Source organism: Aulonocara stuartgranti, assembly GCF_965226115.1.
Source record: "Aulonocara stuartgranti genome assembly, chromosome: 2".
Taxonomy (NCBI): Eukaryota; Metazoa; Chordata; class Actinopteri; order Cichliformes; family Cichlidae; genus Aulonocara; species Aulonocara stuartgranti.
The window spans coordinates 4,319,389-4,333,893 of NC_138940.1; the positions used below are offsets into that span (position 1 = coordinate 4,319,389).

Consider the following 14,505-nt stretch of genomic DNA (forward strand, 5'->3'; position numbering starts at 1 on the left):
AATCATATTTGCGTGATAATAAGACAAATTAAATACTTATTAAAGTAATTTAAAAAATTAGCATAGATTGATGAAAAATGGCTGCAGAGCTGGTTAAATTCTAATTTAACCTAGTACAAAACCAGTCTGTAACCTGGATGGGTTTTAATGCTAAAAGTGGTAAATGAGTCATCTTAAGGATTTGTTTGTTAAAAATGGACATAAGTTATTTAATATTCAGGGCAAGTTTGCAGGGGACATCCTGGTCCCAGTATATTTCATTTAAAAAATAAAACAGTCGGGAGAAGTGGTGTGGCAAGCTTGTAAATTTTATTTTCATGTGTAAATGTTTGTTACTGATTGTATTTTCTCATTTTCGTCAATGAAGGAACAACTGAAAAAGCATTCACAAAGTAAGAAAACAGTTACAGATGCATACGATATATTAATGCGTTAAAACGCATCACGTGTAGGTCGACTGGAGGAAATGGGAGGGAGCGTCTGATGCCACATCCCTCCTGAAATCTCGACTGAAGGAATTTATAGCAAAATCCCATCTCAAGGATGTGCTGAGGTTTTCTTCTTGACTTCAGACTGTTTGTAGTTAAAGGAAAAACATAATTTCTGTCTTTTAAACTAACTTCTGGACAACTTTTATTTAAATCACTTTAAATAATCAGTTAGTAAAAATGTGTCCAATCTCTAAAGTATCTCCAGGAGGACCTAGGAGACGTCTTTGAAGAGGAGTTTTGCTCTGAATTCCTGGTGTGTAAAACAACCATGCACGTCAGATGGGTAAGTGTGAGATGAAGCATACTGTACACCGACAGAATACATTTACATTTGTGAATTTTACCACTCTGCTACAGGCACAATGAAAAACAAGTCGACAGAAATAAAAGCCCTTCAGATATTGACGGTGGATCGCTTTTCTTCACTTTTTTGATGACGATAAAAACTGGAATGTTTTCAGATGATACATCTGTCATTGGCTTTTCAATCCCTGCTAGTTTCACAGACTTATTGATACGTTGGATTTCAGCAGTGCCGGCGTGACGCAGAGGTAAAAACACACTGTCCAACCCCGAAAACATCGTACCTCAAATGTTCACTCGGGATCAAACCCACAATGCTTTTTTGTGTTAAAGAGAACACAAACATATTATTGCTGCTTCTTCATGGCACAAATAATGGAAACAATGTGACTTTTTTTTCATATGATTATGTTCTTGTTTGCCATGCAAGCTCACTACAGTACAGCTTCTATATTAGCTTATATTACACAGAGCAACAAAGTAATTCAGAAAACAGAGCAGGTTCATGTGCGTCTCGCCACAGTGCCAGACTAACGTCTACAGCTGGTTTTACAGTTAGTGAGTACATACAAAAGGATTATTATTGTCATTACCACACAAAATAATGGTTATGATACTACAAGCAGTATTCATAATATTAATAATAATAATAAAAAACACATTCTCAGGGCATCACAAACAATAATAAACCAAAGGGGGCCAAACTTAATGTTTGAAATAATTTAAACATTTCTTTTGACATTCATTCCTTCGGGTATTTCTTTTTTTTTATTTTTATTAAATGTACAGTATAATTTCTGTATAGAAGTAGTGCTTCATTTCTAGAAATACAAATGGAAAAAAAATTATAAAACACAAAAGGGCTGCATTCTGTGAATGCTGTGCAAATAACATCTTTTTACATCAAACTTTTTAACTTCAACTGTCCCAACTTCTCACACTCCTAATAATCTTCACACAACACAAAAGGTTCACCTCATTCATAGCTTTGAATGCCCACCGACAGACAGACTTGCAGCCTCCTCTGAACCAGGCAGAGAATTGTGCGTCAGCTTTGTCCTGTGCGCCTAAAACATGCAAGTGCAGATTGAAGAAAAACGACAAACAGCTGACTGACGAGCTCGCAGCTTAAAACCAAAATTCAGTGACTGTCGGAAACTTTTGTCCCACACTTTAAAGCACGCTGTGACGCCTCGACTCTTACTGGAAACAATAAAAGAAGAGCTCAAATCAGACTTTGTTCCCCTCACCTGCCCTACTTTGACCTGCCAGCAGGAAATCAAACTGCAGACCGGAGGTCAGAGGCACACCTAAAGACCGTTCACTCGTTAAAAACACCCTCAGCTCTCTCAGTATTGAGGACATCATGCTAACATACAAATGATCTGCTCAGCTTCAAATTTCAATTAAAACCTCCAGATTAGTCACAAGACTACTAATGCCCGCTGCCAACATGCTTTTGGATTCTCAGATGAAAAACAACACAGACCTATTTATCACCCATAACTCAGGAACTACAATGTGGCAAACTGAACAGGAGACGGATGAAACACAAGGAGCCAAGTCACAGCTGTTTCCTGTGAGCATCTTCTGTTTAATGAGGCCTTGGGAACTGTCGAAAGACTTAAAGCAGCATTTCTTTTTTTCTTTTTGCAAGATGCTCCCACATCAATGCAAAGAAAAAGTAGAAGAAAACGCCTAAGAATAGAAAATAACGAAAAGAATTAATACTTTTGTTGGAATAAATCTTGTACGGTGTACATCATCTTTTTAAAACAAAGCGGCTTTGAAATCTTGTGGATGAATATTTAAAATCAGTCAGAAGGTGAGGCATCCAGGATGTAAGGATGTTTGACTATTATTATTAAAATGACAAGTGAAAGAGGTTGAAGCGCAGTGCGAGACGTTCCAGATGAATCCAAAGTGTGTTGAGTGAAGAGTGTCTAAAATGCCAGTCCTCGAGCTGTCCGATGAGATTCCTCAGAAACGCAAAGATCGACGACAACAGTAATGTTCTTGAAATCAAAAAGTCAAAATGCTTTTGCCTTTTTCTTCCTGGTCAGAAAACCAGGAGGTGAGAGACGAGTGCAGAGTCTTGAGTCAAATTGGTGAGATGATGATGATGATGATGATACACACAGTGATTAGTTTCTCTTTGTCTTTTTTATTTAAACTGCTGTTTGTTTTCAGATGATATGCAGACTGAGGCAGCGGGGATGGATGATGGAAGTTGCTTTAAGTTTGACCAGCGGCCGTGCTGCATTCACATCAGGGGGAAAAAGTTGTAAGAACGCACATTTAACTTTAAAATGCTCAACTAAAACCTAGGTTTCAGATATTTGGCAAAGCACCTCGGTTTGGCCACACATTAAATGACGGCTTTACTTTTCCAGTGTTTGTCCTCACACACTTGCAGGCATTTGGCAGATTGGATCACTAACAAGTTTAAAAAAAACATTTGAGATGTCATTCCATTTTTTAATTTGAGGAAATGACACTTGAAGCCGCCCTAAAATATTCTTCTGTTTGATATGTGGCAGAGTCAGTTATGTGTTTCTCTTTGTGAATATTTTGGGTGTTTCCGTACCATTTTAATTTTTGTGAGGCTATTTGTAGCTTAGCTACACCATATGTCGTATTTACGATTTCGGTGGCACTTTTATTTTTTATTTTTTTACTTTTTAATAAAAGCAGTCAGAGCTGACTTAATTTCCCCATGATGTGGCTGCAGGGTACCAACAGGAGGTCATTTGTTGTGTGTTGGACTGTTGGCTGCAGTCTTTGTTAAACTCTCCAGGCGTGACGACAGGCTAGACGTCCTGGGCGTAGCGTCGCTGCAGTGATGACAGCTGATGTGTGCGGGGATAGCGGATATTTGAGGAAGGGGTCTAGATGGATTTGGAGGAATCTTGCTTGCTGATGAGGACCTCCAGCAGGCGGAGTTTGGCCTTGATCCTCTTGTACTCTCTGTACGCCTCCAGCATCGGCACCCGGTCCTCCTTCTGAACATTTCTAAAAGGGGAACGAGAGCAGACAGAGTTGTGAGGTTTTATGTTTTTATTTTTCAGCTCTCAGCACTTTTGCAGCTTCCATCTGAAACGCAGACTTTTTATTAGTTGAATTTCCCTGCCGTTCAGTTTGCTGGTCGCTTTCAGCCATGTCGGACCTGTTAAGTTACTGCTGAGCATGGTGAACCTGATCCAGCTGCTCCTTCACTTCAGCTAATTTGTTTTGGCAGGAAATGCAGTGTGTTTATTGCCAAGCAGGTGGAGCTTCAATAAGGATATTTTTCTTGACTAAAAACTGATCTCGGAGAAACTTCTGCTCTTTCTAGTCAGTGGATCACTGTACCGACAGTGAGAGGATGTGACATCTCGAACATATCATGAAGGTAAAAAAACTTTTTTTGCCTCGCTATATGGTTCTCACACCCCGCCTGGCTTTCATTTTCACAGCTTGGCCAAATTACCTGCCACACACAGGCTGAGACTGTTTTTCGCTGATCTATCCAGACAGACAAAGCTCTAACACAAAGACTTGCCTGTCAGAAGGTGTGGTATTTATTTTTTCACAATAGAGAAGCTGTGAGAGACCAGAAAAGAGCTGCATGGAATACAGAAAAGGGAGTCCGTCACAAATGTATACATCCTACATAAAGGTTGTCCTGATTCAGTGAATAAACAATCTCTGCTGAGTTTAAAAAGACAAAGCTGAAATCATTGAACATATGTGATGTAGCTGGACTTCATTCCTTAAATAAACGTGTGTCCCACCTACCTTCCATTATGCTGATAGAAATCTTCTTCAAACTCTCTGATGGTCTTCCTCAGTTTCTTCTTCTCTGCTCTGGCCTTCCACAGCTGTTCCAGCAGCTCTGGCCTGGAGGATGATGGGATAGAAGAGGATGCTGTAACCACACGTAACACTACAGTGGTGTGGAGACATGAGAACAGCTTTATTCTCAGCAACATTTGCTCTCTTTAACACTAATAATCACTTAGCTTATAAACCAGAAATTAAAACTTGAATTCAGAGAGAGAAGGTGACCAGTGTGAGCAGGAAGTGACCTAAACAGGAGTCACAACCTATAAGAAACACATCACAGTTGGACTCAGGAACCTGAGCTGATCAGAGGTGTGAGTCTATGTATGTTAATGCCAGGCATTATCCTGTGACACGTTAAACAGATTACACCTCAGCTGCTGAAACCTGTGTGAAAACTGTGTCACACTTCCTGCTTGTATCTGCACAGTTTGCAAAGCAGAAGGATACGTGAACATTTCCTCTCCAGGGTTTAGTAATGAACACAGCAGGCTACACTTCTCCTGTCTTTGAGATGAAGGCAGAGGCTCAGTGAACTTGCAGCTACACTGAGAGGAACAACTGTAGACCTTTACATTTGCAACAAATATGTATTCAAATTCACAATATCACCCAAATTCAGTATTTCTAAAATGATAAACAGCTGAGCAAAATTTCAGCGTAACAACACATCAGTTTTTAGGCCCTAATGTCGCATGAATGCGTGTCTATGAATGCGTCTGCGTGTGTTTTGCTCTCACATGGATGAGGCGTTCGAGCTGGACAGACGCAGGTCGAGCGCCAGCCTCCCCGATCCCTCCTCCATCTTTTCTCTCATTGAACAGTCGCTCTGTCGGTCAGACTGGTTCTGGCTGCTCACGGGCCCGTCACTCGAGGTCATTGGGTCGATGGCCATGATAACCTCGGGGCTCTGCATCTCACCACCGCTGCTCTCTCCCTCTTCCTCCTCCTCCTCCTCTTCTTCTTCCTCCTCATCCCTCTCCTCTTCTCCTCCACTTTTCTGCTCTTGCTCCTCCTCCTCTTCCTCTTTAATTTCCTCCCAAAAGTGAGCAGTTTCACCCTCAATGATTGGCTGCAGGGTTTTACTCCGCCTCTTACTAGATGGAGATACCTAGAGGAGGGAAAGGAAGGTAGATGCAGTTGATCCGTTGTCTGCTCCATGAGTGCTGCTAACTTTGTGTCTCTGGTGGAGATTGTGAACTTACTGCAACAGGTGTAATGCTGACTCTGGTGAGCATCTGTTTGACCAGCCTGTAGCGGTCGTACAGAGGTTTCACTACCAGCCGCTCCTCTCTGGTCACCTAGAAGGACAGGTGAAGCGACAGACCTGGTTAGAAGGGGTTTCTTTTTTGCTTTTTAAGGCAAAGACAAATCTTTGCAGAATTTAGGTTTTTGAACGTACCGGTCGACCGTGCAGCCCTTCGTAGTGCAGCAGATTCTTCTGCAGGACAGTCTTCTCACAGGTTAATTGCTCTTTTGTCATCTTCTACAGAGATGCACAGATATTTAACACTCAACAGTGTCTTTCCTGGTTTTAATATTACTAGTCATTAAATGTGAGGAAGGGGAAAAAAAGATCGACTAGTTTAAAACACAGAGACGCAGAAATAATGTACGTGTAGTTAAAAACATAAGAATTTTTTGCTGAAATGTAGGGCCTCACAATCAGAGCACAGGCCCGCGTCCACATGCCCGAGCACAATGTGCTTGCACATCACCGAGCTGAGGTGAGCTGTCGCGCGCTTGTGGGTCAGTTTATTCTGAAACAGCTTTCATACATTTGCTAATTTTCTGCATCAAAGTGCTGCAGAATCTTGCGTCGTCACTGCTTACTTTCCATCTTGCTTGTAACTTCCTGTCGCAGTGCAGAGCCCTGTTAGTGGCTGATGGCCTTGCAACACCTCTGAACCAGCAGGTAACTGCCATTGTATGTTAATAAAACAAAAGTAATACATTTAACTAACTAGTATTTAAACTGGTGATGGGAGAAGTTCACAATCAAACTATTTAAATTACCCTTAAAGTTATAGTCAAACAATATACCAGCAGTTTGTAAGTTGTAGTCTATAAATTTTGTGCATGTCCATCAAAAAGATTTCTTCTCTTCCTGTAGAACTTAAAAGCATGAATTGAAATGTAAAAATAACGTTTTTGTCAATAAAACTGGACATGTTTAGTTCTGCTAGGTATGTAAACCTACACCAGACCTTTTCTAAAGGATTTCATAAACCCCAAAAAACTCTATAGGTTATATTCTGTTCTTTTTCCCCATCTTGACAACTATATATCTGATCCACATCCTTTTTATTTGTCCTGTTGCTGAAGCCCTGGATAAGTGCAGTGGCTCTGCTGGAAAATATCTGGTCCTTACCTTGATATCATCCGGCCAGCCGTCCTCCTCCCTCTTGTCTTTGACTCTGCATTGGATCAGCTCCAGTGTTTCCTCCCTTGTAGGCCGCGGGCCTTTGAGCTCCCCTGCTGCGTCATGAGCACTGTGATCCAGTGTGGATCCAAAGCTCTTGGGCAAGGTGTTGCTGCGGGGCCGAGTCTGAGGGCCGAGCTCGGTCTCTGCACGGTGTTTGGCATCTGGGGAAGGATGAACACATGAGGTTGAGGAGAGAGGAAAGAAATAAGGGCAGGGATAGAGAGAGAGGGAGAGACGTAGAAAACAGAGAAAGTCAGTTAAGGCATGCAGGAATTTATCCGTCACGATTACAATTAACCCATCAGAAATAAGGAGAAAGAAGACAGTGTGACAACACACAAACACACCACCACACAACATACAAAGCCAAAGACAGAGAGCAAACTTTTTCCAGACAGTAAAATCACTAAATTCAAAAGGCCCTGATGGCTGTAAAGGTGAAACACTTCTGCACCTTCAGCACCGCAGCATTCTTGTTTAAAGAACTGATACCAGCAGTTAGACATGTTTTTTTGCAGTTTGCCAACATTTTTAACATGTCAGAGACCCAAAATGTCTGGCAAAAAAGAGAGCTTGTTTTGTATTTTGAAATCAGAACCATAAATGTGTAATTTCATCATGATGCTTCACACTTCTCACCACCTCTCCATTAATTATCCCATGCCAACAAGCTGTTTCAGCAGACACCGAAACAAGGAAGCAAGATGCTCTCACAAAGCCGCCTCGCTGTGACTGTCAGTAGTGTTTGAGATGTCTACTTACTGAGGGGTTTGTACTTACTGAGGTGAAACGGTCTAGAGCTGAGTAGGCCTGAGTAGGGGTGGAGCGGGGGGGTGAGTATGTGATGGGGAGGTGAGCAGATAGAGGAGGAGGAGGAGGAGGAGGAAGGGGAGGAGGGAGCATGGTGGCATCTGTGTGAATGGATCAAAGCCTGGTGCCTCAACGTGCTTCTGGGCAAAAGGTGGTGCTGGCGTCCTGGTTGGCCGATCAGTCAATCAATCAATCAATGGGTCGTTGGGCAGTAGGAGGAAGGAGGAAAGTGAAGAGCGGATTCTCACATTATTGATTTCAGTTTTGATTTGAAACAGTGACAAATGTTTTGGCCGCTGCGTTACTCCATAAAGGAGAGCCGGCACCTCACAGGAAGGAGGTGGACGGGCGTCCTGCAGGGTTCGTTCAGTGTGGTGAAACAACGGGAGGAGAAACATCCGCCGGCAGAAAAGAATTTCTATACATTTTATATTTTAATATCTGATTTTGGACATGCTGACTGGCAGCCAAACCAAAAGCTTCTGCAACCACAGTTTGGGATTTCTGACCAAATATTTTCAAATACTTCCTTTGTGTGTTTTCCGCTGCTTCACCTGACTGAACTCACCCTGCAGGTAATGAATGTGGGTTCACAAGGACGCACCAGCACACTGTAGGGTGGGAGCCACGCATGTGAGAGCCACGTTGACCCTGAGCACGTGCATGTCTGCGTATGTCTGTCAGACCAGCATACATGCCATGTTGTCACAAAAGGTCAAAGGTTGAAAGTGGGGTCAAAATGTCCAGCACAGAACAGGATGGCATACAGACACTCTAACCCCGTCAAGCACACATGAATGCATGCCGACAGCAAAACGTAGTTGTACCTTTAATCTGCCTGCGGATCTTGGTCAAGTCAGTCATCCATTTGAGGACCTTGGGGTTAGCTGCCTTATCTGCATGAGAAGGCTGCAGAGAGGGGGGACACACAGAGACCAAGAGTTGGCATTTCACCGAAAACATCAACAACAGCTAAGACACAAATACAAAATTACATTTTCAGAATGTGTGACAGTGTAAGCAATTAAACAATGTGTTGGTGTTTCTGATGCAGAGGAAGATGACTGTTTGCTATAACAGCCTGAAGAAAGCAATAACTGACTGGCTCCTGCAGTTTTTTCTTCTTCTTTTTTTTAAATTACTACCTAAAAAACCATTAAAGTTCTGATTTTACCTTGTAGTTTCTCTCCTTCTCAAACTGCTCTTCAAACTGTTTGATTTTCTTCTTCAGATGCTGAAGCTTTTTGGTGAGCTGGTGCATCACCGAATCTCCTCCTCTCATCGCCTCTTTGGAACCAAACGATGCTCGCCTGGGCCTGAGGATAAATAGTAGACTGGTACTTGATGGCTCTTTTTGACTCCAGCTCAGCCCTTAAAGGGCTTTTTACTACAAGCCACTTTCACACACACTCTAGCCCCTGAGCCACAGCGACCCCCCCCAGCATGACAGAACTACCAAAAAAGAAAAACAACCCAAAAAAACCCTTCGGGTCTCAGACCAAAGATAACGATTTGTGGGTGTCATTATAACCATTAAACCCTCCCAAAACACCAGTCTTACAGTGAATAAGCTACACATCATACCTATGTACTTTGGTGGGTGAAGTGGCGTCCAGATCCTGCTGGAGAAATCTCTGGGCACCGTGCACACCAAAATCAAGAAAGCGCCGTGCCAGCAGGTGAGGGTGGGAGCGGGAAGAGGAAGGGGAGTCATCCTGCCCTCCCTCTCCCTGTTCCTCTTCACCACCCTCCTCCAGGGGGAGCGGAGGGAGAGGAACCATGCGACCGGCCAGCGGGGAGAGCTGTGCCTCTCCGCTCTCGTTGTCATCCTGCCAGGATTTAAAAGCTGGGACGGGGTCTGGAGAAGACGGAAAGAAATAAAGAGAGGAATCAAGCCAAGTAAAAAGAGGACAAGAAGGAAGGGAGAGGCCAGACGATTAATCCCTCTCTAGCAAGTGCATGAGAGAGAGAGAGGTGTTATACATATCATGATGGACAGATATGTACAGCAACATTTTATTTTGTTTACTTCCATACCTGCTGACTCACGCTAAGCCTGATTACCGGTGTATTTACAGTCAGTGCTATGCTGCCAAGTTGAATCGAGGAGGAAGAGAGAGTGTAGGAGGGGTCGTGACCAATAAGAGCAGCAGAATCAAAGTGTAAATTAAAAAAGTAAGAGGGAAGAGTGAAGAAAGAAAAAACAAGTTCGCCTGCTATCTCATGAAATCTGATGGAGGGAAGAATGTTACAGGGAAGGATTTATCACGATCAGCGTCACCACGCGCACATTTGAAAAGCCGAGGCTATTTTAATTATATTTTAATATAGTTTCTTTTATTGTTGTCACCCGTGACCACCATTAAAAACAATAACAAGGACGAGTGAAAGGAGGGAGGGGTAGACTGGTGAATGGGCGCTTATGAAATGACTTACCTTGGCCTTCCTTTTGCAGATGCATCAATGAGAAGTCGATGGGAGGGAGGTGGAGATGGGAGGGGGGTGACGCTGTTTGGATGGACGGAGGAGAAGTAGAAGGACGAGGAGGAAGAGGGACAGGGAGAGAGATAGCACAGAAGAGGAGCAGTGAGGTCATTCATAACTTCACTCACCAGCATTCATCCAATGTGTGTTGTGTTTAATTGCAAACAAATGCCACCAACGTCAGTTTTTCATCACTTATATGAGAGAATTTATCCAACTGAGCAGGTTTGAATTGAGATCTCAGCGACATATTTAAGCTTAGAGTAAAAATATTCCATAATTTTTATATTTAAGTAAGAGTAATTCATACAACAATCTAAATGAAATTAACTTTTCCCATTATGTCACTTTTATTAGATAAAATAAATTAATTTAAAGTTTTAAAAGTCTGTTCCTCTGCATAACTTCTCCAATGCCACTTTAATTTTCTATGAATATTTATGCTGCACTGAGCAAGCTGGAATTCCCAGGATATGATGGAACTCACCTTCCCATTGGTTGTTGGGAAAAAGCTGGAGGTGGGAGGAGTCTGGTTGGCATGGTGACAGGTGGTTCCTGTTGGGCTGGCTGGTGTTGGCGTTGTGATCACAGCAACATGAACTGGAGTCCTGGAGGAGTAAAAAAAAAAAAAAATCAATAAGAGATAAAAGAAATAAGGAAAATGGACCAAATAACTGAAGGTAAATTTGCAAGTGTTTGAAGGAATGTTGGCCTAAGGTGTTTTTCAGACCAGCACCTTTGTAACCAATTTCACCTAGCAACTTCCAGCAACCACTTGCCAACAAATCAGGGAATAAACATTTTCCCCCAGCATCTGCTGGTTTCCATGGGGTCACTGACTGCTCTGTAGGCCCGTGTAATTAAGGCCTTAACAGATACTTAAAAGCTTTACTGTGAAGGTCCAAGCCAGTGGATGACATAACCATGGCTGTAGCCATTGTTTATATACAGTCTATGAAAGGTGTACATTTCCACATCCTGTCACTTACACAGCTTATGGTGACAGTGTGCTCCATCGTCACAAGAGGCTGATTGTCCTGCCTGAAAATGAAGATTAGAATGAAATAAAATTAGATAAACACTCAAAATTAAACCATAAAGGAGATAAACACATTAACACTCCACCAGGGGATGTACGTTTTCAGTACTCTTTGGTCCAATAACAAGAAGTACTAATATGGTACCCCTGTACAGACTCATCTGGATAAGTGTACTTTTATAAAAGCTGTCCAATCATATCACTCTCACCATATTTAGTCTTCCTGAAACCTTGCCTGGATAACAGCTGACGAAGAGTCACACCACAGTCACACAACAAAGAAATCTTTCCGCTGCACGAATAATTCGACGAGGAAAAAAACTCACAAAGCTGTAACCAAAATCAGTGCTTTGTGTAGTCAGTATTTTGCCTGTTTTAAATAAATAGGTGTGAAGCAGCATTTGTCAGTTTTAACACTGCATGCCACATTGATGGCGGTGTACTCACTACAGCTGTTAACAACAAGCTGGTGGTGTAATATCATCATATGACATGTAAAGATACACAAGAAGGAAGCAAAAGTGAATAAGTGTTGGGAGTGAGAGAGACTGAGATAAAGATGCGTTTCAGATGCAGCATAAAATGTGAGCTCTGGTTGAAACAGCGTGTCAAAGCAATTTGCAGAAGGCAAGTGTCTGATCAGCACGGCAACACTGCTGCCTCTCGTTTGCTTTGCATCGAAACTAAACTCTGAGGGTAAATCCAGGCAGCTGGTGTTTGTGAAGTAAACAGCTCACCTGGCAGTGTTTAAGTTGTTCTTTGCATCGGTGACAGACTCTGCATCCAGGTCCATTCCTGAGCTCTCCTCCAGGGTGGGGACAGAGTCCAGTGAATTCTGGAGGAAAAAAGACAGGACAGCAAGATGTTCTGTTTAACTTAAACAGGAATAAGCAGAGCAAGAGACAGGAATGGGCAAGAACACAAACTGAGCTACACACTGGAGTCTAACAGAAATAAGTAAAACACTGTAATGCTTCACTTCCTCAGTTAATGAGACAACACAGAGATGTAGCACCCCAACAGATCAAATGTTCACAAAATACCCAGAATACAGTGAGGTAATCATAAATGCATTAAATAAAGCTCTTTCACCTTAAATAGTTAAGAATTTAATGCTCCTTAAAAATTAGAGGTTAAAAATGCCTCTGCTCATCTTCAACAACTCTGTAAACCTTGAAAAAGTTACTGGACTTCTTGAAGTTTGTGAGGCTTTTCAGTCCTGAAAACAAAAGGTGGAGAGTCCCACGTATTTAACATGGGGGTTGTTCTCTTTGGAGGTGGTTTGGAGAGTCGTTGACCCAGTATTAATCACGTCATGTGCATTGTCACGAGCCAAGGTGGGAAAAAAGGTGTGGCTTAATACCATCAGGGAAGTTAAGGGTGAAACTACTGTGAAACCTTGCCCCACCCTATCATGTGACCCACTGACTCACATCTGAGGTAAGTTGTGAGTGAGATTTGAAAAACCTGGGAAGGGTTCTCAAGGCAGGTTGGCTTTTGGCTCAGCTAAATACGTTTTTTAGGGTTTTCCACTAGCTGGTAATAACGGGTACCACTTCTTTAGTACCTACTCAGCTTCCGAGCAGTCTGAGGCGAAAACGTGACATTAACAGACCGCATGCCACCGATTGGCTAGTCAGTGGCATCACTCGATGAGTCATGAGAGCGACATGCATTTTTGTGTCAGATACAGAAGATGTCACAGGACGTTGCTATAACAACCTCATGCACATAAGTTGGTAATCAATTGTAATGGAAAATGACTGAAACCAAGTAGAGTCAAGTCAAGCTGAGTAGGCGCTACAGGAAAAGGAAGAAAAAGCTACCATTTCTGTTCATAGATCTTTTTCATTTACTCCTCTTTCAAGCCATCTGTCTTTTCAGTCCAGAATGTGAACATTGGCATCGTTGAAAGAGAGTTTGGGAGTTTTGGATGAGAATGAAATGTCTTCACAAGCTTAAAGACGTCCAGATACCTTCTGTTTCCCCCCCTCAAGTTTCTAAGACTAGCATCACCTGAATGACTGAGAACCTATACAGACGACTCTGTAGGAACACAAAAGTCCTCATCATAAATGAGAAGACAGCGTGTATGTTATGTGGACATACACATATTGAACTCATTGTTAATAGCACATGGCACAACTATACAACTTTTTAAACATAAAACCAGTGTAAATACATGCATGTCTGTGATGATGTAGTACAGTGGAGCAGCTGTCATTCTTTGGCTCTTGGCTGATCTATTTAAGGACTTGGATCAAGATTATTGTTTCTGTGACAGCTTCTCCTCCAGCCGTGGCTCTCATCTCCCTGCCTACCATGTTGTCTCCTCCTCACCCCTCCATCTGGAAGCTAACATGGTTCTTGGGATAAAAGCCAGTAAGGCTGAATGGGGGGCACTAGTAACAGGGTTTTGATTTCCAATGAGACAGCTTCAATAAAAATGTATGTGATGTGCACAGGAATACAAAGAATATGTGCCGTGTATGTCTGCCTAAAACTGGATATTGAAAATAAAGAGAAACATTACTACTCTTCAGAATGTGTTAAACAGATAATGCATCTCAAAGCATCATCATCTGGATAATAATTTTATCAGTTCGTATCTATTCTTACCAAAATGTAAAGAAAGCAAGGTCAAGAATTTCCAAAGCCCTTGAAAGTAGCTCCTTGTTTTTTAATATAGCATCCTGGCATATGATAGGTATAAAAAGTGGCAAATGTGTTCGCCAAACCTTGAGAAAGAAGCTACTCAGCACTTTTTCCAAGTACAAAATGACCTTATTAACATTTAGTTATGACTAAATGTGTCTGCGTGTTTGCATTTGTTAAACAACCCTCTTGTTTCTCGCTTTCCCAGTAAATTTCCAGCTATTGTAGCGATCAGAGCAGAACAAAGATGGGCCTGTGCTGATAATATCAAACACATTTCGCCTTGGAATGAAGCGACACACTGAGATGGGAAGGAGGTTAGCTATGGGAAGCATGCTCTGAGCCCACACAGCAGCTTGCTACGATTTTCTTTTGTGTCTTATCATCTGATGTCACTTTCTGTTTGAACACAGGGGAGCTGCTGTTCGGCCAATGTTACAGTAACAGGCAGCGCGCGCAACTAAAACAAAGATTCC

At 42.2% G+C, this 14,505-nt stretch overlaps 1 protein-coding gene across 7 annotated transcripts in view; it reads right to left on the reverse strand.

Moving 5' to 3' along the window:
* Window positions 1–290: 290 nt before the first annotated feature.
* Window positions 291–14,505, reverse strand: part of fam13b (family with sequence similarity 13 member B) — a 63,448-nt gene continuing 49,233 nt past the window's right edge. For 5 of the 7 annotated variants that reach the window (XM_082556762.1, XM_082556765.1, XM_082556764.1 and 2 more), the window contains 14 exons: window positions 12,112–12,209; window positions 11,325–11,376; window positions 10,823–10,943; window positions 10,288–10,359; window positions 9,436–9,709; window positions 9,026–9,167; window positions 8,679–8,760; window positions 7,822–8,016; window positions 6,988–7,202; window positions 6,019–6,102; window positions 5,822–5,917; window positions 5,357–5,727; window positions 4,572–4,673; window positions 291–3,806 (listed from right to left, as the gene is read on the reverse strand). In XM_082556762.1, the coding sequence (XP_082412888.1) occupies window positions 3,683–3,806; window positions 4,572–4,673; window positions 5,357–5,727; window positions 5,822–5,917; window positions 6,019–6,102; window positions 6,988–7,202; window positions 7,822–8,016; window positions 8,679–8,760; window positions 9,026–9,167; window positions 9,436–9,709; window positions 10,288–10,359; window positions 10,823–10,943; window positions 11,325–11,376; window positions 12,112–12,209 (2,028 nt within the window). In that variant the 3' untranslated portion in view covers window positions 291–3,682. The remainder of the gene's footprint in view (window positions 3,807–4,571; window positions 4,674–5,356; window positions 5,728–5,821; window positions 5,918–6,018; window positions 6,103–6,987; window positions 7,203–7,821; window positions 8,017–8,678; window positions 8,761–9,025; window positions 9,168–9,435; window positions 9,710–10,287; window positions 10,360–10,822; window positions 10,944–11,324; window positions 11,377–12,111; window positions 12,210–14,505) is intronic. The other 2 variants (XM_082556766.1, XM_082556767.1) reach the window with 2 other exon arrangements.